The sequence below is a fragment of the Vitis riparia genome, chromosome 7 (genome assembly GCF_004353265.1).
Source record: "Vitis riparia cultivar Riparia Gloire de Montpellier isolate 1030 chromosome 7, EGFV_Vit.rip_1.0, whole genome shotgun sequence".
Classification (NCBI taxonomy): Eukaryota; Viridiplantae; Streptophyta; class Magnoliopsida; order Vitales; family Vitaceae; genus Vitis; species Vitis riparia.
Window position 1 is genome coordinate 25,463,225 of NC_048437.1, and position 26,377 is coordinate 25,489,601.

Below are 26,377 nucleotides of genomic sequence, written 5' to 3' on the forward strand. Positions count from 1 at the left end.
ATTATTATTATTTTTAAAAAAAGAAGACTTTCCAAAAGCAATTCAACCAAAATCACTTTTTTTTACTTGTCAACCTATATTTTGACTTTTTATTCGCAGCCAGGAAATGGAAAGCAGAGGCAAAGAGGCTTACTGCATCTCGTCAGTTCCCACTATAAAGAACAGAGCAGTTGGATGGCTTTAATTCCTTGGAGAAAATTCAACCCATTTACCAGGATATCCAGATTCTCTATATCAACTTGTCGTTAGAATTGTGTTTAACACATGAAAAGGTGATGAACAATCACCGAAATTTCATTTGACAATCAGGATTTTCTAGAATCGCCAACCAAATTTGCCCTTTGAAATTTGATGGAAATTGGGTCAAATGTAGCATCATAACAAGATGGCTGGGCTCTGACTTGATACGGGGTTTTCCCATTGATAAGCATAAGGCTCATACACAAAAAATATCAGAAAATAAATTATTATTATTAAATTAAAAGTGGTAGGTAATTGGGTTGGGGGCGTGGTGGCTATGATGAGGGGTCTCCACATGTGATCATCTCCTGACAAATCCAAGCGTGATGTGTCAAACTTTTGTGTAGTTGAAGTGTAGGAATGCTTTGCTACTAGACCTCCATACCCACACCAAGATGGTGGTATTTTAGGGAAGACAGGCTGTATTCTCAATTGTCGGGTTAATTTTCTCCGAACATGAACGGGGACCCACGCCCACCAGCCACCACCACCTCCCGTATTCAAACAGTGTGTGTAGCCCAAGGAATAATATGTCATTTTGATTACAATACTTAAAAGTCTAAGATAAAGAACAGTTCCTGGAATTGTGATGCAAAAGAATACCAAACTTGCATTTTTCTTTTCTAAACAAAGCTGGAAATCAAAACCTTTGACTGAGAGGCAGAGGTTGATGCTTGCTTCCTAAGCAAACTATTAGATTGCGACATGGGAGTATCCTTTTTATAAGTGTTGAGGTTCATGAGAACAAGAATGTAGGTGGAGGGTTCAGTAATACAGGGAAAAGGTACAAGTTGAGAACCAACCCAGATCCCATAACTGCTACCATTTTTGTTTTCTTTAACTACTCCTCCTGATGTTTTGGCCTGTTCCATGTCTATGTATCATTCCTGTTTCAGCCGACCTGGGCTGCGTCTTTTGTTTTGGAGGTGGTTATGATCAGCTTGCATGTTATGGTTTGTTTCTGTGTTTTTGCAGAGGCTTTTTCAGTCAAAAATAGAGCAAAGTTTCATTTCTTTCTCTCTTTTTGACTCTCCTACTTGATTAGCTTCCTTGTTTTGAATTCTCCAGATTCAACCCTGCAAAGAAAAACCCAGAAAAAGAAAAAAGAAAAAGAAAACATCATTTCTCTCTCTGGGATCCTTGTGTTTTTATTTATTCTTTTCTTTTCCCTGTTCTCTTTTTCTTTTCTGTATAATTGATGTCATATGGGTTTTCCTCAAGTCAGCCTTTTTGATAGTTTGTACCTGGTATGTACCAAGCACGGGAGATTGGCTAGAATCTCCCAACTGTTGATGCAGCTTCATGGACATTTTATCCTCTGTTCATCTACCTTTTGAGTGACTTTGTTTGCTTTTGTACTTGTCGGATCTACTCACTTTAATTCTATTCAATAAGGCGCTGCCGACTCAAATTATCAATTTATTTGTATCTTTCTTTTGGTTTTTTGCTTTTATTTTTTCTGTTTGAACCACCCATGATTCAGGATCCATTGAAACGTCTGCTCATAGAATTTCTGGGAGCTGTTATTTTTATTGGTTTCAATTCTCTTTCAATATTAATCTATTGAAATCTGCCATTGGCTCAACTTTTGAAGCTCGGTCTTTAATGATTCTGATTTCGCCCATCAATCTTGCAGCTGAAGTTTGAAGTCCGATCCCTTCCAGATAAAGTAGTTGCTATCTTAGAACTTGTAAGTATCTAGGAGTAGCATTATGGCTGAGGAGAATGACTTGAATGGAAAAAACATATATGCATGAAGCCACAACATCAAGCAGGGGAGCACTTGAAACAGAGACTGTGAAAAGCTCTGGCCAGAATGGGAAACAACAAGATTCGGAGAAGAGCAAGGAAGAGGGGAAGCCCAGCACAGTTCCATTTCACAAGCTGTTCTCTTTTGCAGATTCTACTGATATGTTGTTGATGATTACCGGCACAATCGGTGCTGCTGGGAATGGAATATGTATGCCTCTTATGGCAATACTTTTTGGGGACCTGATTGATGCTTTTGGACAAAACCAGAACAACAAAGATGTGGTTGATATAGTATCCAAGGTAAAATTCTCTCTCACATTTGTTTCATTGGGTACTCTGCAGGAAATATTTCAACAACTTCTCAGGTTTAGATGTATCAAATTTCCCATTCAGGAATGCCATCTCCTGGGTGTTTGGTTGTGAATTTATCACCTTTTCTGCATAAAGCCATGCTTCCTAGTATATATTTTTATCTGGTTGTTCCTCATTTGAATTGTAGGAGTACTGAAACAAGGACTTTATTGACTCTTTATTTGATTATTGCATTTAGGTTTCTCTGAAATTTGTCTACTTGGCTGTGGGGGCTGGTATAGCAGCATTCTTTCGTAAGCACATCTTAAATTCAAAATTGTTGCAAAAATTTAATGGGTATAGATATCTTCACTTTTGAGCACTGAGAATTGAGAAAGACTTTTTTTTGTTGTTTGTTAGAGGTGGCTTGCTGGATGGTCACAGGGGAGAGGCAGGCTGCAAGAATTAGGAGTCTGTATTTGAAAACTATATTGAGACAAGATGTTGCTTTCTTTGATAAGGAAACAAACACAGGAGAGGTTATCGGAAGGATGTCTGGGGACACTGTTCTAATACAAGATGCCATGGGTGAGAAGGTAATAACATGAACAAAACCGCCAAAAAGACACAATTTGCTTTATTTATCCTAAACATGTTACTTAAGCCTATAAGGGTCTTTAGGTTTTCTTTTTCAAATTTTGTTTTTGTTCAGGTAGGGAAATTTATACAGCTGGTATCGACGTTCATTGGAGGCTTTATCATAGCATTCATTAAAGGGTGGCTGCTTACCCTTGTCATGCTATCATCAATTCCTCTTCTTGTGATAGCTGGTGGAGCTATGTCTCTCTTCTTATCCAAGATGGCGACCCGCGGACAAAACGCTTATGCAAAAGCAGCAACTGTAGTAGAACAGACAATCGGCTCAATTAGAACGGTATGTCATATAGGCCAGAACTGAGTACATGCCAGTGGAATATTGGATATCAGTTTTCATTAAGTTGTGTTTGGTTTTGCCCTTTTATATTCTGATGAAAAGTGACAGCATCTCTTTTTCTTCAATCTAGGTTGCATCATTTACTGGGGAAAAGCAAGCTGTAACTAAATACAATCAGTTTCTGGTAAATGCTTACAAATCAGGTGTTTTCGAAGGTCTGGCTGCAGGATTAGGCCTTGGAACAGTTATGTTCATCATCTTTGCAAGTTATGCATTGGCAGTATGGTTTGGTGCAAAGATGATACTGGAAAAAGGATATACTGGGGGTACAGTTCTGAATGTCATTATTGCCGTATTGACTGGTTCCATGTAAGCTGCATTCTGAACTTTCTTTGGCTTAATCAAGTTGAAGTTCCAATTGTAGCCCATCAAGGGAAAGTACTATTGCTAATATCTCTGTATTGGACTTTGGTGAAGTAATTCACCTTTGATTATTTATAACTTTTTGGTAAAATATGAATGTTTCAGGTCTCTAGGGCAGGCATCTCCTTGCATGAGTGCATTTGCTGCTGGTCAGGCTGCAGCATTCAAGATGTTTGAGACGATACACAGGAAGCCAGAGATAGATGTTTCTGACACCAAAGGGAAGATATTGGAGGACATTCAAGGAGAGATAGAGTTAAGGGATGTATACTTTAGCTATCCAGCCAGACCAGATGAGCAAATCTTCAGTGGATTCTCTCTTTCCATCCCTAGTGGCACAACTGCAGCTTTGGTTGGACAGAGTGGAAGTGGGAAGTCAACAGTAATTAGTCTGATAGAGAGGTTTTATGATCCCCTTGCTGGTGAAGTTCTTATAGATGGTATTAATCTGAAGGAGTTTCAGCTTAGATGGATTAGGGGGAAAATTGGTCTTGTCAGCCAGGAACCGGTCTTGTTCACATCCAGCATTAGGGATAATATTGCATATGGAAAAGAGGGTGCAACTATTGAAGAGATAAGAGCTGCAGCTGAGCTAGCAAATGCTTCTAAATTCATTGATAAACTTCCTCAGGTTCCTTGTTCTTTCCCATTTGGTTTTTCCCCCCTTTTGCACTCATGTCTTCACTTTCATGGACATGTCCATTGTTGTTTTATCTCTGAGATTTTAAATTTTGCATTCAGGGGCTAGACACAATGGTTGGTGAGCATGGAACACAGCTCTCTGGAGGACAAAAGCAGAGAGTTGCCATAGCAAGAGCAATTCTGAAAGACCCGCGAATTCTACTTTTAGATGAAGCTACAAGTGCACTTGATGCAGAATCAGAAAGAGTAGTACAAGAAGCATTGGACAGGATTATGGTCAACCGAACAACCATTATAGTTGCTCATCGTTTGAGTACAGTGAGGAATGCCGATATGATCGGTGTCATTCATCGTGGAAAGATGGTAGAAAAAGGTATGTTATGCCTAGCTTTTTTCTGATGGTTCTTGGCCTAATGTGCATCTTTTTTTTTAAAAAAAAAAAAAATTTGTGCATTATGCCATATTCTCCAAAACTTTGGAGAGCCCTGCTTTATCTAAAATGCTGGAAATATTTTGCTAAATACCAAATTATTCCAAGTTTCTTCTGTTGTCAATGTGCATTGCTTTTCCTTGAATTCTTTCTTGAGTATCCAAAATTTATCTATGGCACTTCTTTGTCTATTTATCAGGCTCACACACTGAACTGCTCAAGGATCCTGAAGGAGCATACTCTCAGCTTATACGTTTGCAAGAAGTGAATAAAGAGTCTGAGAATCAAGCTACAGATTCCCAAGACAGACCAGATGGCAGCATTGAATTCGGTAGACAGTCAAGTCAACGAATGTCATTCTTGCGATCCGTAAGTCGTGGATCATCAGGACCAGGAAATAGCAGTCGTCACTCATTCTCCGTCTCCTTTGGCCTACCTACAGGACTTGGCCTCCCTGATAATGCTATTGCAGATGCTGAAGCCCCTCGCTCATCAGAACAGCCTCCAGAAGTTCCAATCCGCCGCCTTGCCTATCTCAACAAGCCAGAGATCCCTGTGCTGTTACTAGGAACCGTAGCTGCCATCGTCAATGGCACCATTCTCCCAATATTTGGTATACTCATTTCCAGTGTTATCAAAACATTTTATGAGCCCCCACACGAACTCAGGAAGGATTCAAAATTTTGGGCATTAATATTTTTAGTCCTGGGTGTGGTATCATTCCTAGCATTCCCAGCAAGGACATACTTATTCTCTGTGGCTGGCTGTAAGTTGATACAGAGGGTCAGATCAATGTGCTTTGAGAAGGTGGTTCACATGGAGGTGGGTTGGTTCGATCAGCCTGAGCATTCAAGTGGAGCAATTGGTGCAAGGCTCTCTGCAGATGCTGCAACCATTCGAGCTCTAGTTGGAGACGCGCTTGCTCAGGTTGTTCAGAATGCTGCATCAGCAATTGCAGGTTTGGCCATTGCCTTTGCAGCAAGTTGGCAGTTAGCATTTATCATCCTTGCTTTGATACCTTTGATAGGACTTAATGGATATGTCCAGATAAAGTTCCTTAAGGGATTCAGTGCTGATGCAAAGGTATGCCCTCAACTCATTCAGAGAAAATGGATTTATTTTACTGGAAAATTGTGATTCCTTTCTTTAATCTCTGCTTAAAAATATAAATGGTTTCAGATGATGTATGAGGAAGCAAGCCAAGTGGCTAATGATGCAGTTGGGAGTATAAGAACAGTTGCTTCTTTCTGTGCTGAAGAGAAAGTGATGGATCTGTACAAAAAGAAATGTGAAGGCCCTATGAGAACAGGGATAAGGCAAGGGCTGGTCAGTGGGATAGGATTTGGAGTTTCTTTCTTCCTGCTGTTCTGTGTCTATGCACTCTGTTTCTATGCAGGAGCCCGGCTTGTTGAAGCTGGAAAAACAACATTTGGAGATGTTTTTCGTGTATGTATTGGCATCCCCATCTGAATTTTTTGTTCCTTTCATAACAACCAATGTATATTTCAGAATTCTGAGACATATGCCTGTTTTGCAGGTTTTCTTTGCTCTGACCATGGCTACCGTTGGAATTTCTCAATCAAGTTCCTTCAGTCCTGATTCCAGCAAAGCCAAGTCTGCTGCAGCTTCCATCTTTACAATTGTAGACAGGAAGTCCACAATCGACCCCAGCGACGAGTCTGGTACAAAATTAGAGAATGTGAAGGGCGAGATTGAGCTTCGGCACATAAGCTTTAAGTATCCAACTAGACCAGATATTCAGATTTTCAGAGACCTCAGCTTGACCATCCGTAGTGGCAAGGTATACATACTCCCTTGGTCTAATTTAGCTTAAATCCTATTCTTTTCAATGACTGACCAAGGTGAATCTCATGTATTTCAGACAGTGGCCTTGGTAGGAGAAAGTGGGAGTGGAAAATCAACAGTCATCGCCTTGCTGCAAAGATTTTATGATCCGGATTCAGGTCGTATCACACTGGATGGTGTGGACATTCAAAGCCTCCAGTTGAGGTGGTTGAGGCAGCAGATGGGTCTAGTGAGCCAAGAACCGGTCTTGTTCAATGACACCATCCGTGCCAACATTGCATATGGAAAGGAAGGCCATACCACTGAAGCAGAAGTTATAGCTGCATCAGAGCTGGCAAATGCCCACAAGTTCATTAGCGGATTACAACAGGTTAGAATGCTTAAAAACCATTTACACTATCATCTCCAATAACTACTAATAGGGGTGACAAAGTTTCATATGATTCACTAACACGATTCGAACCCTACACATTTTTCATATCATCGGGTTTAAGTCAAATTCGTGTAGACTTGTATAACCTATTTAATAATTAGGTAGTTTTTGGATTGATCTGCATAACACAAATTTGATTCAAATTGACATAGCCATTAATCTAATTATATACTACCAATGATGGACATGCTGACATGTTTGCCATTTTCAATGTCCCAAAAATGCAAAATACAGGGGTATGACACCATGGTGGGAGAGAGAGGAATCCAACTATCAGGTGGGCAAAAGCAGAGAGTAGCCATTGCAAGAGCTATGGTGAAGAGCCCAAAGATACTGCTACTGGATGAGGCGACCAGTGCACTAGATGCTGAGTCTGAGCGGGTGGTACAAGATGCATTAGACCGAGTCATGGTGAACAGGACCACAGTGGTGGTAGCCCATCGGTTATCCACAATCAAGGGTGCTGATGTTATAGCCGTGGTGAAAAATGGAGTCATAGTTGAGAAGGGAAAGCATGAAACTCTGATAAACATCAAAGATGGGTTTTATGCCTCCTTAATAGCACTTCACATGAGCGCTTCCTCTTAATTCCCCCCGTCTTTACAATTTTGGTTCAAAGCCTTGTTGTGTTGCCCTTGCCCAATGTCCACGTTACTCCACCCATGCAAATATCGATTTCTAATTTGTATTATCAATATATCAATAATGTGTAATTCTTCATCTTGTGGGTGGAGGAACATAGAAAGGTGAGCAAAAGAAAGCGTTACCTTTCTAACCTTTGAAGGATTATCAAATTATTGAAATGTATTTTTTCCTAAATGTATTGAAAAGATATCTTTTAATTCGACAAGTAACACGAGTGTCATGAGCTTTAACACAAGACTTATCTCCTAGATAACACAATCTTCGATTTCCTTAAGTACAAAAATTAGCTAATAAATAAAAAAGTGTAACCCTACACAAGGCATCAAGAACAAAACGAGTATTCTTTTAAAGAAAATGTTTGATATTTATTGGAAAAAAAAAATCTAAATTATTGAATATATTTGATAAAATTTAAATCACTGAATGAAGGTACAATAGAATAAATCGAAGATATGAAGATAAATATAAATAAATGGAATTAAAGTAAAACGATAGATAAAAATGTATACTTATATAGCGTTTATTTTTTCATCGAATTTTTTTTTAAAAAAAAAAATTAAAATATTTGACTTTTTCTATTCAAATATCAACCAATACAACTAAATTAAATCTATTAATAACAAATTCACTTTATTTATATTAATAAAAAAATCAAACCGAAAAACAAACACCACATTAGAAACTATCTATCTTGGGTGACTTTTGGATAACTAAAAAGAAAAAAGAAAAAACCATCAGTGATACATGTAGTGTAACAACGCCCTTTTCATATTATTAATATTAGACACAACAACAACCACAAGCTTGGTAGGCACGGTGTCTCAGTATCTTATTTCTTTTCATTTAATTAAGTGACGAAAGAGACGGAATAATAACTTATTTGACTCTGGGCTCCATGAATCACCACCAATAATTAATTGACTACTCGATCGTATCATTTAGCCCGTTATCAGAGGGCCAAAGACGTCATCCATGACGACCAGCACCAGCACCAATCCACTACTCCCAACTTCTATGTTTGATTGCTTTTGAAGTCACGCTGAAAATCAATCAAGGGTTATCTTAAACAACAAAAGCCATTCAGTGATGTGGCAGGAAAATGCCATGGCTCATGAGCATTCAATAACAAACTTGCAGAGCTCATAAATGCGTAGACCTCCGGCCCGCCAGGCTGACCTCGCTCCAATCCACATCGCCATATCCCTTTGATTTTTTTATTTCGAAGGTGGGGTGGAGCTGTAGAGGTGATCCTTTGAAGTTACTCACTGAGAAAACTAATGCTTTGGCCGTTGTGCCATTTGTTAAAGGGAAAAATATTTGTTTGGTTGGGTGACTGATGGTATCCTTTTTGTCACGTACTCCGCCTCCTTTCCCCTTTACGAAAGAGTCAAAGGCATTTCCAAATTTCCATTTTGCCCAAAGTTTTGAAGAAAAAGAGAGACGTAACGTAAGGTCATTATCAGCTCTGTGTCAGGCCACGTTGAAAATCCAAGCCTCTTGTTGATAGTTTGCCGTGCTTATATTAGACCCAATTCATATTTCCAAATGTGGGCTTGTGGGTGTACAGAAAATTAATGTACAGATTAAGAGACTGAATTTAGATTATGATTAGTTCCACCTGGAAAAAATAGTATTAGTCTCCAATGAAATTATTAATCATCTTCCTCTCACTTTTGTAAAGGGTATTAAAAAGTCATCCTTTGATGGGAGTTGGAGCTTTTTTCTTGGGTCTTTCATGTAAGGAAGAGCATTCCTTTTATACAGCGATCATGCGTGTAGAGCAAGAAAATCGTGTGTCATCACGGGCCATTCATAGACCTTTTGGTTAAACACCAAAAAGGAAAAAGAGTTTGTCAAGACCAGATCATGAGCTTGGCTTGATCCTTTTGTCACGTACCTCTCCTACTTTCTCCCTTCAATATAGTCAAATTGCCCCCATCATGTCTATATTTATCTATATATATATATAAAGTCCGATCAGATGTGTCAGGGAAGTTTTGTTGCGGCTATTTTTAATCCATATTTTGTTCGAATATTTAACGAATTGTCATTTATCTAACCATACACATGTACTACGTAGGAGCAACGCATGTCCATGCAATATCCAAAGGATGCCACGTTCCACACACGTCACCATCGCAATCACATGAAATGATCTAATATGGCAAAGACATTTAGTACGAAGCATCCTTCAAATGTAGATAAGGATAAAGAACAATCACAAGAAACAATAGAAAAATAACACTTTAATACCTCATTTCACTTCCCTTTTCCAATTTTCTCAGCAACCAAACAGGGCACTAAGCACATTGCAAACCCTACATAAGAAAACCTTCAATAATTTTTTTATTTATATCCTTTATGTCCACTTTTTTCTTCATTTCTTTTTCTATAAATAATTACTTTGTTTATATGAAATAAAAACCATTTCAAGATAATCATTTTAAATTAATTTGTTAACTATGGTGAATGATTATAAAATTCATTTTTTTTTCTCAAAATTAGAATTTTCTCAAAGTACTTTGGAAAAGTGGAAAATAAAGAAATTATATAGTATAAAATAATTACACTTATTTGAATAAAATAATATATTTTTTAAAAAAGAAAATCTCAATCACATCCTCTCCATCATTTTTATTTTTAATTAAAATAAGAATATAAAAAATTCATCACAAATAACAATGATGGTAAAATTAATATTTATCAAATTTAACATTAACATTTTTAATTTAAAACATATTTATTTTCTAATTATGATAATAGGTATCCTAATATTAAGACCTTGTAGATCCCAAAATTTGTCCAAATTTTATTTTTACATTGATTTTCAGTATAATGTTATTTTTAAATTTTTAACCCAATTACATATGATTTTTTGGCTTACTCACCATTTAATTATTAATTTTTATTATTTTGTATATTATTTTATTTTATTTTATTTTTATTTTTATTATATTATATTTTTTTGGAAAACTTGTGTTTTGATGGGGCTATTTGGGAAATATATGGTTTTCGGAACCCAATTTTATGAAATCTGAAAATCAGCTTTTAATGTGAAAAATCATATTGTAGACCCCGCATTTCGGCTCATGCGTTTTCCACTCGATAGCGAGCTTGATTTTTATTTCAAAAATGATTTTTAATTTATTAGAAAATGACTTGGAGTCGCCACTTATTTTTGTTTTATTTTAAAAGGGTAAACAAAATAAGAAAGAAAACCCTAAGTGCGACTCCTTATTTTGGAAAAGGTGATCTACGAAAAACCGGATCGGGTTCGGGGGTCATGTTACTTATTGGGAAGGTACGGTAACGACCGTAACAGCCCTCTAAGTCCCTAAAGTCGGGTCTCTATTAATAAAATGAAGCTGACATGACAATCAATGAGAAAATCAATGAATACTCGAAGCGATCATGCACATATGGGAATCAAAACATGTATAAAGAATGAACAAAATATGAGTGGATACGTACCTGGTCCTCCAGTCGCGAATGCGCTATCATGAAACAAGATTAGCGAATGACGAATAGATAAAATTATGCGCATGTCAAGGAACAGAATAAATCAAACAAGCATGGTAAATAAATCAATAAATCAATCAGTCAGTCATGTGGGGCCCCCCACCAAAGCCCGATTGATCTTGCCTGAATTAATCTCACGAATCCCATTATTTCGGAATTATGAAGATTCATCATTCTTGCTTATGTAAAAAATCAAAAGAAATAGAACATTATTTAAAAATCGGAGTGGAATTAAAGTTATTCGAGAGAAAACTGGGTTTTTTTAAGATTTATTTGGAAATTAGAGTCTCGAAAATTATTTGAAGATTGGAGTCTTGAAAAATTAAATTTAAGAATTGGGATTTTGGATATTAAATTTGAAAGAAATTAGAATTTTGGAGATCGGAAATTAAGTTCAGAAATTGGAATTTTGAAGAATGTTTAAAATGGAATTTCAAAATAAATAACTAAAATAATAATAATTAAATAGATTAATGTGAATTTTGGAATTTTGGAATTAGAAATTAAATCTGGAGTCGGAAATTTTAATGAATTGTGTAAAATGAAATTTTAGAATAAATAAATAAAATAATAATAATTAAATAGATTAATGTGAATGTTGGAATTTTGGAATTAGCGGAAGTGGAAATTTTAATAAATTGTTTAAAAATGGAATTTTAGAATACATAAATAAAATAATAATAATTAAATAAATTAATGTGAATATTGGAATTTTCATGAATAGAAATTTAATTCGGAAATCGAAAGTTTTAAAGGAACTGTTTAAAATGGAATTTTAGAATAAATAAATAAAATAAAATAATTAAATAGATTAATGTGAATATTGGAATTTTGGAATTAGAAATTAAATCGGGAGTCGGAAATTTTAATGAATTGTTTAAAATGAAATTTTAGAATAAATAAAAAATAATAATAATTAAATAGATTAATGTGAATGTTGAATTTTTGGAATTAGTGGAAGTAGAAATTTTAATGAATTGTTTAAAAATGGAATTTTAGAATACATAAATAAAATAATAATAATTAAATAAATTAATGTGAATATTGGAATTTTCATGAATAGAAATTTAATTCGGAAATCGAAAGTTTTAAATGAACTGTTTAAAATGGAATTTTAGAATAAATAAATAAAATAATTAAATAGATTAATGTGAATATTAGAATTTTGGAATTAGAAATTAAATCGGGAGTCGGAAATTTTAATGAATTGTTTAAAATGAAATTTTAGAATAAATAAATAAAATAATAATAATTAAATAGATTAATGTGAATGTTGAATTTTTGGAATTAGCGGAAGTGGAAATTTTAATGAATTGTTTAAAAATGGAATTTTGGAAATAATTAAATAAATTAATGTGAATATTGGAATTTTCATGAATAGAAATTTAATTCGGAAATCAAAAGTTTTAAATTAAAATAAATAAAATAAAATAATTAAATAGATTAATGTGAATATTAGAATTTTTAAAATCGGAAATGGAAATTTTAACGAATTGTTTAATAATAATAATTAAATAAATTAATGTGAATATTGGAATTTTCAAAAATAGAAATTTAATTCAGAAGTCGAAAGTTTTAAATGAACTGTTTAAAATGGAATTTTAGAATAAATAAATAAAATAATAATAATAAATTAATGTGAATATTAGAATTTTTGGAATTAGAAATTAAATTCGAAATTAGGAAATTTTAAAGAATTATTTAAAATAGAATTTTAAAATAAATAAATAAGTAAACAAATAAAACAACAATAACACAATGCTAATAATAAATAAAACCCCCACTCCTCTATGCTAACATCTTTGTCTCACACGTGGCTCCATTAAAACTCTCTTAAAAGAATATAAAAAAAAAAACCTTTGCTTCCACACTTTCTTCCTGCAACTCCCCACTAACCCATTCATAGGAAATGCCTCAAGCTCCAGTTCTTGAACGCAAACACCAATGACCCCTTCTCACAACCAAGATATTAAAATAGCCTAATTTTTCTGCAAATCTCATACCGAGCATCCACGTTTTCCTCCACAAAACTCCCCAAATCAAAACCCACAAAAACCCTTTTCAAATCATCAAACAAATGCGCCAGCATCAGGGCTTAAATCACCCTTCCCACCCAAAACAAACGGAAAAGCCAAACGAAATCCAAAAACAGAATACATTATTAAGCCCAAAAACCCTAAACCGACACAACCTACGTGATAAAATCGTCTCGAGCTTATTCCATGGAAGCCCGAAACCCGAAAGCGCACCAACCGCATTCAAGATTCTTCCATCCTCCGCAAAGAAGAATTTATTAGGAGACAAAAACCCAAAAATTTCTTTATGGGTTATCTCAATGAAAATAATGAAGAGAAACAAAAACCAGAAATGAAAAAAAAAAATTCGTGGCCATACCTGGGCTTCTTCCCGCAAATCTCTCTCAGCTTTTCCACCTCCCAAAACCCCCCATTTCGATCTCTCCCCCTAGCTTCAGGTCCACTGCAGAAAAAAAAAAAAAAAACCTTTTTCCTCTCCTGGCAGCCTCTTTTGCTCCTTCCGAAAACCCATTTTCTTTCCAAAAGTCCAGCTGCCCCAAAAAGCCCTCAATAATAAAAAAATCCAAAGACCTCTAAAACGAGGGTCAACACATATATTTTTTATGCACTCTGAGTCGACTGCATATTTTGTGTTGAGATTGCCCTTTTTTTTTCCTCCCGTACCCACCATCCGCCTCTTCCTCCCTCCCTAGTGAAACTGGCCGACACTTTGCCAGCATCATCACCGTTCTCCCCCTCTCTCCCTTTCCCTTCCCTCTTTCTCTTTCTTTCCTTCTCTTTCAACATCACCAAGAGAGAAGAAGGTGGTGGCAATAGTGGAGAACCAGGGCCAAAGGGAAGAAGGCGCGGTTGGTTGCCATTGACGGCGGCAACCAGCAACTTTCGCGGTCATTAACGACGGAAACACCAGCGTAGGAAGAGACATCGAGGATATGCGGGTTGGTATTCCTGATTATGGAGGATCCATGGTGGGGTTTGTTGTTTATCCTCAAAAGGGCTCTTTTGGGTGTGTGCCTTTTGAGGGTGACTAGCTCTTCAAGTCTCATTCCTCTCCCACCACTGTTCTTCTTCTTGATTGTGGAGGTATTCTAGATTCATCCATCTTCTTTAATTTTTGTTTGTATGTTGGGAATTTGATTTAGTACTGTAAGAGAATCCATTTCTCAGTGATGGGTGGGTCTTGCCTTTTCATTCTCCTTCTTCGTTTGCCCTTATATTAGCTGAATTTGTATGGAATTATTACATTAATGGGTATTTTGTTTGGCTTCTGGATTTGGGTTTTGGATGCTTTAAATTTGAATTTTGTTGTAACGGTGGTGCTTCCCTCTAAGTAGAGCTCCCCTTTCCCCCTACGCTAGTGCTTCCGCCGCCGCCACCACCATCAATGACCGCGAGAGTTGCTGGTTGTCGCCGTTAATGGCAACCAACCACGCCTTCTTCCCTCTGGCCTTGGTTCTCCACCATTGCCACCACCTTCTTCTCTCTTGGTGATGTCGTAAAGGAAGGAGAGAGAGAGAAAGAGGGAAAGGAAAAAGAGAGAGGGGGAGGTCGATGATGATGCCGACAAAGTGCCGGCAAGTTTCATTGGGGAGGGAGGGAGGGAGAGGTGGATGGTGGATACGGGAGGAAAAAAAAAAGGCAATTTCGGCACAAAATATGCAGCTGGCTCAGAGTGCATAAAAAATATATAATTTTTCACATTAAAAGCTGATTTCATATTTCATAAAGTTGGATTCCGAAAACCATATATTTCCTAAATTGCCACATCAAAACACAAGTTTCCCTATTTTTTTTCTCTTTCTTTTCTCTCTCCTCTTTCCTCCCTCCCCGTACCTTCCCCAACCACCCCACTCACTCTCTTTCTTTCTCTCTCTCACCCATACCCTACACCTATCCCCCCTCATCTCTTTCCTCTTCTCTCTCTTCTCATTTCCCTTTTTCTTTTAGTTTTTTTTTCCTTCCCATTTTTGTTTTTTTGGGTCAGCCCCCATTTTTTTCTTCCATTTTTTCTTCTCCACGGCCCTTTCCACACTACCATTTTTCAGAGACACCCACACACCAGCCAATCCCATTTCTTTGGCCCCATTTTCTCCCTCTCTGCATCTCTTCTTCTTCTTCTTCTTCCCCCAACACCCACATCTCCACCCGAACAACCACTTCCCATCTTCGGCGGTCCCCGTCGCCACTACTGATAGCATTAAGCCGGTGTCATTTCCAACGCCTCTTCATCCTTCCTTCCCTTCTTCTCTTATTTTCTCTCTTTCATTTTTTCATTATCTTTCTTTCCCCCCCTTCCCGTCTTCTCCTATTTTCTTCTTTTCATTATCTTTCTTTTCTTTTTTCATTGTCCATCATCATCATCATCATCATCATCATCATTATTGTTATTATTATATATTAACCATTAATATGTGATATTTGATATTTTAGACTTATTTGATTATGTTTATATATTAACCATTAATATGGAATTTTGGGCTATGACTTATGACATGTGAAATATTTATATTGGGTTAAAGTTGCTAATTTAGGCCCATTTTTTATTAATGAAATTTATTGGACTAATTTGGGTTTGAATATTTGTTTGAGATTTTGTATATCTCTGGATATTTACATTTTGACTATTTTTATTTTTGTATGGACCTATTCTGCAATTCTGTTGGCTAAGTACATATTTATTACAAGTGGAATATGGAATTTCATAAAAGAAAGTGATACTCAAAAAGTCATAGAAAGACATTGAGCTTATTGTAAGTTTGTTTGGGTACACGTTTTATTTCTCACTACTATTAAGGTTTTTTTTATTGGTTTATGTAAATATTCATTTTTATATGTTTATTTGTCGTATACAAAATTGAATATCGAAAAATAAGAAATTTTGTTTAAATAAGAGGAACAATTCAATAAACATGTTTTAATAAAATAATAGTTCAAAAATTATTCTTTTTAATAAAAGTAAGTTTTCTTAATAAAATTCAAAAATTTTGTTTTTAATAATAATTGTTCGAAAATTGTTTTGTGAATAAAGTTGTCCCAAAAATTAACTTTTAAATTTTTTTTTGCAAATAAAGTCATATTTTTTAATAATTTGTACAAGTCACTTTTCTTAAATGAAAATAAATCAATTTTTTTTTAAAAAATAAAATTTTAAAAATTCATTCGTTTTTAGTAAAAGTAAGTACAAACAATTTTTGTGTCCAAATTGAAATTTTGTAATAAATTCTTTTGATGCAATAAGTGTAAATAACATTTTTAAAAATTAAATACAAATGAAATTGAAGAAAATAAATTGACATTTTTTTGTAAATAAATAAATTGAAATTATTAATTCAAATTTTTTTTTAATAAAATCCTTTGAAATTTTCGAAAAACTAATTCTTTTGAAATATCTTTTTTATTTTGTTCAATAAATCATTTTATATAATTTTCCGTCATTTATTTTGTACATTCTTGTAATTAGATTTCATCATTATTTTTGTATATATTGATTTGTTCATTGTTTTTTTTGTATCCATAATTAATTAATTAATTGTCACAATTCTTTTGATTTGTTTAGTAGAGATCGTATGTATACCAGTTTAAAAAGGTGTTACGGCTTATCACTGTACCTTCCCAATAGGTAACCTGACCTCGAATCCAGATTTGGTTTTTTATAGACATGTCTTTCTTTTAAGAGTCACATTTAGGGTTTTTCTTTCTTATTTTGTTTTTTTCCCTTTAAAAATAAAACAAAAATTAATGATGATTTTCTAAAATTCATATTTTTCACCAAATAAATAAATAAATAAATGAGTCTCGTTTGAGTGGGAAAAATGCCGGTTCATAGACCTTTTTTTTTTTCAATATTTATAAATTTTTCCATTTTTATACCAATATCAAACCATGAAAAAAAAACCATCATTTTTTTTAATTTTATAAGAGTTATAAATGTTATTTGAATAAATTTATTATTTTAGTTTATAAAATTCAATATATAATAAAATATATTTGTTTATTAAATAACAAAAAAAATTAAATTAACTATAATTTATTCATCATAATTAATTAATTTAATAAAAATAATAATTAATTAATTTTATATAATATTGAAATTTTCTTTTAAAAATATTCAAATAAATAAATATTTTATTAATTTATTATAAAACTTATTTCCAAATTTAATATAGATGGTATATCATTGACTTATAATTTAAAATATTATTTTTTAAAATAATAAATAAAATGTAATTTTATCTTTTCTCAAAAAACAAATATGATTTAACCTATTAATATAATCATTTAATCAATATTAATGTTTTAAAATAAAATACATTCAAATACAACCATAAAATAGATCAACATTAATTTTTTTTAAAAATAATAATTAAATTTAAATTTAAATTTAAATATATAAAAAATTGCGCTTTTAGCTAAGTGGTGCAAGCCTAGTTTTACTAAAAAATAATCATAAAAAGCATAGGAAAACATGTTTGATATTAAAAATAATTAAATATTTTCAAAAAATATCTTTCACTTGTGGTCACTTGTTTTTTAAGATTTTTTTAAAATAATTATATAAATATAAAAAATGATTAAAATTAAATCACTACAGGTAATGGTTATTTTTTAAAACATATTTAAAAACATAAAAAAATATATTACAAACATTTCGGGTTTCCAAGCAATCTTTTACGTTACAAAAAATCATAGAATATTTTCAAAAACTGTTATCAAAAATTAATTTTTAAAAAAAATTTCAAAAACACTGCTCAAACAGAGGCTAAGCCTGGTGTTGATAGGTGCTTAGATCCAATTCATATTTCCAAAGGTGGGCTTGTGGGTCTACAGAAAATTGATATACAGATTACGAGAATAAATTTAGACTATGATTAGTTCTTTCTGAAAACAATACTAGTCTCTACTGAAATTATTAATCATCTTCCTCACTTTCATCGCTGTATGAAACCAGACCGTTTGCAGGTACATCATGGGCCTCCAGGTCTGAAGGTTTTTCTGTGTCAATGCTAGGTGTTTTCACAATTTCTGACCCTTCTGAGTTTGCTGGATCCACCTTCGCTTTCTTGGCTTGTGGCTTGACTTTGATAATCATACCTAACCGGTGAGAAGGCGGATTCTTCCTGACAACTGGTTTCTGCTCCTGCAGGCAACAACAGATTGCGTTTAGAAGTTCATTCAGTAAAACAGAGCTTCCAATTATAGATAGCACTGCACACTCGGATGCAAGCACAAGATAATACGTTAAAGCTATCAGATAAAGACTCAATGGTGACCAAGATCTGCAACCAAAAAGCCATGATTGGATGATCACTAGAATCCATTTTCTCTCTTCATCAAACATTCAACTCTTGCTGAAACCAGTCAACAGAAAAGATAGTTAAATTGTTAAATTGGGCTAGGGTCATCTTGGTGGAACCACAAATGAGTGCCCAAATATACTGCAAAACAATAAATAAATCCTAAATCTCTCAGTAAATATGCAGAAACAAGGATTTGTCTCATTGGGAAGCCACCAAAAGTTGACACCTAGTAAGCCAACAGGTGCTTGCCACACCACAGTGCATAACATCTCGGTTGTGTTAAAAAAAAAAACTCGTGACATTTTTTACGTGGCAAGCGAGCATTGACTGTCAGGATGTTGGAATATGAAGGGGTTGGCTCCTAATGTGGACTTCCAATAGTATTTGCTTCAGATTCTGCCTTTAATGAACCCTGTCCACTCTTGTTCCACCCATGGCCCAGCATTCATAGAATCTAATCCATTGGATGTCCAGGAAAAAAACATGGCAAAAACAGGTCAAGTAAATGTTCAAGAATCCATAAGTTAGTTTGGACTTTGCAGAAAGAAAAAAGAAAAGAAAAAAAGACACCACAGGCAGCTATGCCATGACAGGTAAATGACGCAGAGTGAAGTGAGAGCATTGCCCTATCAAGCTACACCAATCCCAAGGTTGCCAAAGGCTCACTGTGTCATTTGTAGTCTGTCTCATTTCATGGCAAGTCCAAGAGTGTATACAAGTGTAAAAAGCCTGTCAATCAAGCAACTGACCTGGACTTTAGGAGCAGGGGGTGTATCCTTCAGTTCATGTACAATGGTAGACTGTGCTGCCACTGCTGCCTGTGAAAGCAACCACTTCAATGGTTTGAGCTGAAAGATAAGATGAATAATAGTGCAAGTACAGCCTTCATTCTACGCATGCAACATCAAATTCCTCACAAGGAGAAAATTATTATATGTATCCATTTTCTCATAAGAATTCTACTTTGGCAGATAATTTTAGTGGTAAAGCAGTAATAACATACACCAGCAGAGTTACATAATGCATAACATCTCCTTGTTCTTTTTACTGCAGATCCAAGGAAAAAAAAGACACAAACAATGAAGAATTGCATTATTCATTCTTGAAATATGTAACAACACGTATAAAGGATGCTATAACCTCCTGTAATATTTGTGTAATTCAAGATTCCTCAGTCAGGTCCCAGAATCATTAAACTACTGACAAATGTATGCAGCCCTCAGATACTTAAAAAATTCTAATTACTGAACTTCACAGTTAATCAAGGATGCCATCGATGCATATACTTGGATAATGCACTGAATAGAATTGTAAGCATTTGAATGAAACCTCTCAGGGACTTATTAAATTCACAGGCATGATTAAACTACAAACCAACTTGGTAGCAATTTTCAGTTGCTGAGACCGTCCGCTAGGATCTGTACTAATTCATGTTTCAGATTTCAAAATGAGAAAATTTATCACTGTATTCAAATTCAAAAGGCACAAATATAGCAGCAAAAGGAAAACAAAATAAAGGAAAAGGAAAAGATATGCATACACACAAACCAAGAAGTTACAATAATACTCTTTTTTATGCATACTCAATCAAAACAACAATTAACACTCTTAAATCTATAAATTGAGTTAAGGTTTGGTAAAGAAGGTCAATTACTTTGACACCCTGGTAAATGCTAGTGCCACATCATGAGAATGAAGGTACTTGATTCACTTCAGTTAGAATATAAAAATGATCAATTATTCAATAAAATTCTTCACAAGGACTCTTTGAATTCTGATAAGTGTGACCTTGAAACTATTAGCTAAATTTCATTTTTGTTTTTTTCAATATGAGGAAAATTAATTAACCAGATTAAGAATTCTCCTTGATACACATTAATATAATAGTAATTCTACAATTCAGGAATGGTTAGAAAATGACCTGGAAACTACGGAGCTGTTGGGCTTCTTCTTCTGCCATCTGCTGTTCATAGTCCTTCCTTGACTGCATGAATAATCAAAACTTCAGAAAAGAGAAAAGACAACATTGCCTCTGGAAAGAAACCAGAGCAGCAGAAAAGACAAATGTAAAAAAAAAAAGAGTCAAGGTGCGTGCACACACACACACACACATGCACAAGCACACATGCATCGAAGGAAGGAGGGAGGGAGATTCCAAGTTTTGCATCCACACATGCACAAAGTGAAACATATCTTTCTTAAGATAAAAACAATCAAATAATTATACAGCAGCAATAATGCCTCAACTGTAAAACTGTAAAGATCATATAAAATTTGCAATTCTTATGATAGCATAAAATTATATGATTTAATTGCAAGAATCAAAACTTGAAGCACTCTTGTTACAGCATAACGTATAACATAACGGCAAGACTAATCCTTTTAAAGAGCTATGGCATCAACCTTACAAATATAATCATGCAAAATTTAATGAATTTCTAGCATTTTTAATCTATGACTTGTAACAGCAGACATGGACATGTTAATATGTGTGCATTCCTGTATTTATAATGTTGAACATGTGTCTATTTGTTTGTTTTGAGTTTGTATTCTTGATGATAAAACAAGTATCAACTATATAACAAGTTTCACCACAACAAAGGGCACCAAGAGCTTTGTTTTTAAATTTATATGCACATTCTTGAAGAAATAAGGTAGATACTTTGGCAAATTTTTTAACAGGTGTCAAATACATGTTATGCAAGGACAAGTGTACACCATGCCAATATTGACTACAAGAAGTGAGTTAGAAATCACAGGTTTAAATAATCACTAAAAGTGCCCTACAATCACAGTTTCAAGTTATGAGATGTAGAACACTATTCTTTACATCAGAATTAGCATGTAAATCATACATCCATGACACCTGCATACTTCAATGTCCAGTTCTGACTATGTTTACATGACACATGCATCCTTAATTGTCCAGTTCAGACACTTAGACATGAGTTCCCTTTAGAAGTAGAAAATGAGGCATGGAGGAATCTGCTTATATTGCCTTTTTGTGATAGGATGAATAAGAAACTTGTGATAGGATAAATAATAAACTGATTACTTTAGCAACTATTAGTTATTTAAAGTTCATGACATTTTGATTCTCAAGGACATACAGCAATTTACATGGCAATCAGTAGACTTTCAGTACACCTTTTTTTTTATAGGTAGACTTTCAGTGCACTTTGACTTCAATACTGAGGTCAACTCTATGGTTTTCCACACAAAACATGTGGAACAAGTTTCTGTGTCCATATCATGTGTCTCAACTGTAGCATCAAGTCTATGTCTGTGAGCATATACATCATAGGTCCAAATCAATCAACAAATCTTTCAAATTAAGTGCATTATATGTATATATATATATATAATCTTAGGTTGGTGCTGCAATTTCCAGTCAAAAAATAGCTCATAGCACATCGTCTCACCATCTCCAGGTTATCAAGAAACTCAGTCTCATCTTCATCCAAAGCTTTTGGCGGTCCTGTAATAAAAAGAAGAGATTACGGCTCCATTTTCGTTATGTATTCATTCAACAAAAGCAGCTAATGCTAAACCACTCTTTGAACTGTTCTAATCTGGCTTGGTATCACAAGCATGAAGTTTACCCCTCAAATTTTTCCCGTACAAAATTTTGGGGGTAAACTAAGTGCTAGTGATACTAGGCTACATATCCACAAGCTCTAAGATGGGTCATTCAGAAAAAATGACTAGGCTCTAAGATGGATCATAAGTGCTTTATAGAAAAACTAAAAAAATAAAATAAAAAGATCCTATAGAAGCACCTGAATACAATGGCAAGAGTTAAGACTTCCAGCAGTAAATACTAGCAATAATGCATACCAAAATACATGGAAACTAAATGCTTAGAAATGAATAGATCATGGAGAAATCCTTGTTATGAATCACCTCTTTTTTTCAGAAATCTACCATGCTGTTCAATAAAATTCCAAGTACTAATTAAGATGTTTATCAGTATTTTCAATAAATTCTTAAAGGATGGCGCCCTCAAATGCCATTGGAAATAGAATTGAGCACTCACTGTGCTTGAATCGCTCATTAAATTCGGCATCTCGCTTGTCCTTATTCTCCTTTAATATCTGCAGATAAAAGAAGATGAAATAAGAAGGAAGCTCAAAAAAAGTAAATTTTTTTAAGCTCAAACTATCTTTCTCAGGATAAGCACCAAATTCACTTATAAGAAACCATGTTAAGAAGCTATATTGATATAGTCCGCTACTGTAAAGGAAAATTTCACATTTCCAAGCAAAAATTAGAATAAATATGTATTCAACTCAAAGAATCATCTGAAGACTGAATTTTTCTAATGCCAAACAGAAAAAGGGCATGGATGGCATGGATTTCACTTGGTGAATCATACATTTTTGAAGATATATGAAACGAAAATGTCAGGACCATTTGTTATAACGAAAAGAAAGAGTTAAGAAAGTGAAAGGAATGGAATTTAAACCTCGAAGAGGGGTCTATCCCTCTGCGCAGTGCCGTCATCTGCTCGTTCACCCCTTGCTTTCTTAGATTCATCCAACTGCCATTACAATTCCCAATTATCCCCATTTCAAAATCAAACACAAAATTCTTCAAAATAGTAACCGTGAGAAAGAGTTTTAGGGTTTCGGACGGGTAATACCTGCTCCTCGGAGATGAAATTCATCAACCTCATTGGAGGAAGACTAGAGGTTTCTTCGTCCATCCCAACCAATTCCCCCTCCAAACACACCAACTTCCTTCAGTTCTAAGCCCTTCCGGCTTTCTTTCCTCGGCGATCGAGCACCCAAATCAAAACTACGTCTTTTGGGACGGACGTGGGCCGGACTTCTCTTTGGGCATTTTGTTGGGCTAGCTGCAAATCGAGTTCGTTGGGTTGGGCTTGTTCAACCTAATCACAACTCAAAACTAATGACATTCAACCCAATATTTATGTCAAAATTTAAATAATAAATTATATCTTAAATATATTAACTGATGGCATATTTTGGTATATATTATTGAAGAAATACATTAGGAATGTTTAATATTAAAAAAATTAGATTAAGAGATAAATGGAAATAAAAGGTTAAGATTTAGAATAATGAATAATATATCATAAAGTTTTAATATGTGAAAAAATATTTTATATATATAAAAATATGTAATATTCAAGAGATAGAAATTTTCGGTATTTTAAAAAATAAAAAATAAAAAAGTTAGCAAACTTTTGTTTCCTATATATTTACTAACTTTCTATAATACAAACTAAAAAACTATTGAAAACAATTCTCTTTTTTATTTTATTTTATTTTAAAAAACAGATTCAATCTATTGGTTCAATCATCATTTTAATCTGATTCGACCTTTTAAACTTTGAACCAGCCTTAAACCGTCGACGGTTAGACCAATGAACCAACTTATCCAAAACCAATTTTGCATGAATCAAACTATTCAAATTTACCCCCTTCCCCCTCCCCTTCCTAGCTCTTGCCGCAAGCCCAAGCCAAGGCCGACATGCCGATGGCTCCCTCATTCATGTTCTGCCACCCTCCCCCTTTATCCTTTTTCTTCCTCGTCGCTACCTCCCTTCCATTGCCACCCTTGCCTTGTTCTCTACCCTACACCTCCTACCTTCAATCCAATGTCGAAGAAGCCTTGCCCATAATGCTACAAGTCTTTCACTCCCATTTTTGAGGTTTTCTTTATATTTTTTATTTTTATTTACTTTATTGGTTTATTTATATTATTGTTTATTTTATTTTATATTTGTTATTCTTTCATCTTTATGGTTTTAATTTAAATTAATAAAAATGTTGTAATTTTAAATAAATTTGTGAAATATATTGTGTCCCTCATATTTTAAAATAAGTTTATGATTTAAAAATAATTTTATAATTTAAATATAAATTTTAAATTAAAATTATGATTTTAATCTAAATTTCTGATTTAAAACTAATATTTTAATTTGTAGATAATTTTATGATTTTTAAATATAATTTTGATTTTTAAATAATATATATATTATATATTTGTGAAGTCACTATTCAATCACGATTTGATAGTTCGTCTGACCTGAATCCGTAAATCAATAACTTTTACTAAAAATAATTGATTATTACAAATTATTATACTTATTTTAGATTAAAAATCTTTAAGAAGAATTTTTTCCCTTTTTTATTATTATTATACTTCTATTTTAGATTAACAATTTCATCGGAATTCTCAAACCTAATCCTATTTGGAATCCACATCACCATCCAGCAGTCTCAATCTCATCATCGTACCATCCGTACGTCCATCAGACACATGTCGCCCACACAATAAAGTGTGGCGATTAGACACCGCCCACGAGAAGTCCCACCGCCGTATCGAAGTCCGCAACGTGTCTTGTCAGTTAATCTCACGAGTCTATTTATTCCCTACTTACTGATTTCACGATCAGTTTCCCAAGTTTCCCGATCAATGGAGTTGTCCGCCGCGGTAGCTTCACGACCAGTTCTTGTGCGCTTTCACGGCGCCGCCTGTTCTTCCGATTCCTCTCCATCTCTTTCTACTCTATATCTCAGACCCAGAAATTTTTCTGGGTTTCTGAGTTCTGGCATTTCCGTCTCTGGTCAGTTGCAGGGTTATGTTTCGCCCAGGGCAATGGGAAAGGAGAGAGAGAAGAAGAAAGACAAGGAGAAGAATTTCACATTGAAGAAATGGCTGGCCAAAGATTTGGCTACGTTTTCTGACATGGTTTCCGGCGTAGAGAATGGGAATTGTTCGGTGGATGAAGAAGACGAAAGGAAGATGATGAAGGTCAGAATCCCAACTATTTTTCTTGTCTTCTTGTTTCTTTCACGAATGTAGTGGTACTGGATCAACATGTAATCTTCTTCAATGCAGGAAGCAACAGAGGTCCTGTTTGGAGAATCTCGAGAGATGAGATCAGAGGGAAAGAAGCTGAAGAGGAAGAGAAAAGGAAAGGAGGCCCTAATGAAGTTGATGACAATCAACTCTGAGTTTGAATTAGACTCATCAGATTCAAGTGAAAACCCAAGCGAGGAGGCGATCTACATGAGCCTCTTAAGAGGTGAAACAATAAAACAATCAAAAGATAATTATGAACCACAGCAGGCAGTTCACCAAGAAGCAATATCAGCTAAACCCGGCTTACCTACTCAAGAAGAGAATAAGTCAGTGGAATCTGGGATTAGAGACCTCAATCTGCAAAATCTTGGAGGAGAAGGCAGTGGAAGTGATGGTCAAAGTATTACAAATAGAGTTGGGGAATCGAAAACAAGGATTGAGGTTTGCATGGGTGGCAAATGTAGGAAATTGGGAGCCGCCATGCTGCTGGAAGAATTTCAAAGGCAGGTTGGAACAAAAGCGGGTGTTGTCCCATGCAAGTGCATGGGAAGATGCAGGGATGGCCCTAATGTAAAGGGTGTTGAGGAGGTAGGATGGGGTTCCTGTAGCAAATCCTCTTCACATTGGTGTGGTGTGGGTTTGGATGAGATCAGCGTGATTGTTGCAGATTTATTTGACGGTTGGAGCAACAAGCCTCATGATCAGGTGCCCCCTGCCTGAAAGGCCTTAGCTTGAGTTATGTGATCTACATTTTTTTTTCCTTGTAATTTACCTCTGTTTTCAACGGTAACGAAAGGCAAGAAAGAGTTCCAAGGATTTGAATTGATGGGTTTAGATAAGGGTGTGATCCCACTTTCTAGTAGAAGGTTTTTTTTTTTTTTTAAAAAAATAGATAAAGAAATTAAAAAAAAAAAAAACCATATAAAAACAAATAAAATGGAATATGATATATTCTTTGTCTCCCACGAGCCAATAATTTTCTAAATTTTTTCATTAATCAATTGAATTCTTAATTTTCAAAAATAATTTGAAACTTAAAACCCTATTTAATTAATACCAAAAAATCATGAAACTCGATAACATTAAAAAAATCAT

At 34.5% G+C, this 26,377-nt stretch overlaps 3 protein-coding genes across 3 annotated transcripts; 2 read left to right on the forward strand and 1 right to left on the reverse strand.

Annotated features, from left to right (window-relative positions):
* Positions 1–1,073: 1,073 nt before the first annotated feature.
* On the forward strand, positions 1,074–7,826 carry LOC117918571 (ABC transporter B family member 11-like). The gene is given in 14 exon segments (XM_034835320.1): positions 1,074–1,166; positions 1,877–1,985; positions 1,987–2,292; positions 2,543–2,597; positions 2,704–2,879; positions 2,996–3,217; positions 3,348–3,586; positions 3,746–4,271; positions 4,382–4,655; positions 4,912–5,795; positions 5,892–6,158; positions 6,250–6,513; positions 6,595–6,888; positions 7,186–7,826. Coding segments are annotated over 13 exon segments (3,894 nt in total). The 5' UTR covers positions 1,074–1,166; positions 1,877–1,952; the 3' UTR covers positions 7,540–7,826.
* Positions 7,827–17,917: 10,091 nt separating this feature from the next.
* Positions 17,918–23,220, reverse strand: LOC117917483. Its single transcript, XM_034833783.1, has 7 exons — positions 23,091–23,220; positions 22,914–22,988; positions 22,485–22,542; positions 21,871–21,926; positions 20,370–20,432; positions 19,198–19,266; positions 17,918–18,288 (listed from the first exon to the last, which is right to left on the reverse strand). The coding sequence occupies exons 1-7, from the start codon at positions 23,151–23,153 to the stop codon at positions 18,061–18,063; spliced, it is 612 nt and encodes a 203-aa protein (XP_034689674.1). The 5' UTR covers positions 23,154–23,220; the 3' UTR covers positions 17,918–18,060.
* A 1,672-nt stretch (positions 23,221–24,892) lies between these two features.
* On the forward strand, positions 24,893–26,104 carry LOC117918195 (diacylglycerol O-acyltransferase 3-like). The gene is made up of 2 exons (XM_034834705.1): positions 24,893–25,231; positions 25,319–26,104. The coding sequence occupies exons 1-2, from the start codon at positions 24,893–24,895 to the stop codon at positions 26,000–26,002; spliced, it is 1,023 nt and encodes a 340-aa protein (XP_034690596.1). The 3' UTR covers positions 26,003–26,104.
* Positions 26,105–26,377: the final 273 nt, after the last annotated feature.

Coding starts and splice junctions, on each gene's coding strand:
- LOC117918195 (XM_034834705.1), top strand. CDS start 24,893: ATGGAGTTGTCCGCCGCGGTAGCTTCACGACCAGTTCTTGTGCGCTTT. Junction 25,232..25,318: donor ACGAAAGGAAGATGATGAAG/GTCAGAATCCCA, acceptor TCTTCAATGCAG/GAAGCAACAGAGGTCCTGTT.
- LOC117917483 (XM_034833783.1), bottom strand. CDS start 23,153: ATGGACGAAGAAACCTCTAGTCTTCCTCCAATGAGGTTGATGAATTTC. Junction 21,927..22,484: donor TAATGAGCGATTCAAGCACA/GTGAGTGCTCAA, acceptor TTTTTATTACAG/GACCGCCAAAAGCTTTGGAT. Junction 18,289..19,197: donor CCCCTGCTCCTAAAGTCCAG/GTCAGTTGCTTG, acceptor TGTTGCCTGCAG/GAGCAGAAACCAGTTGTCAG.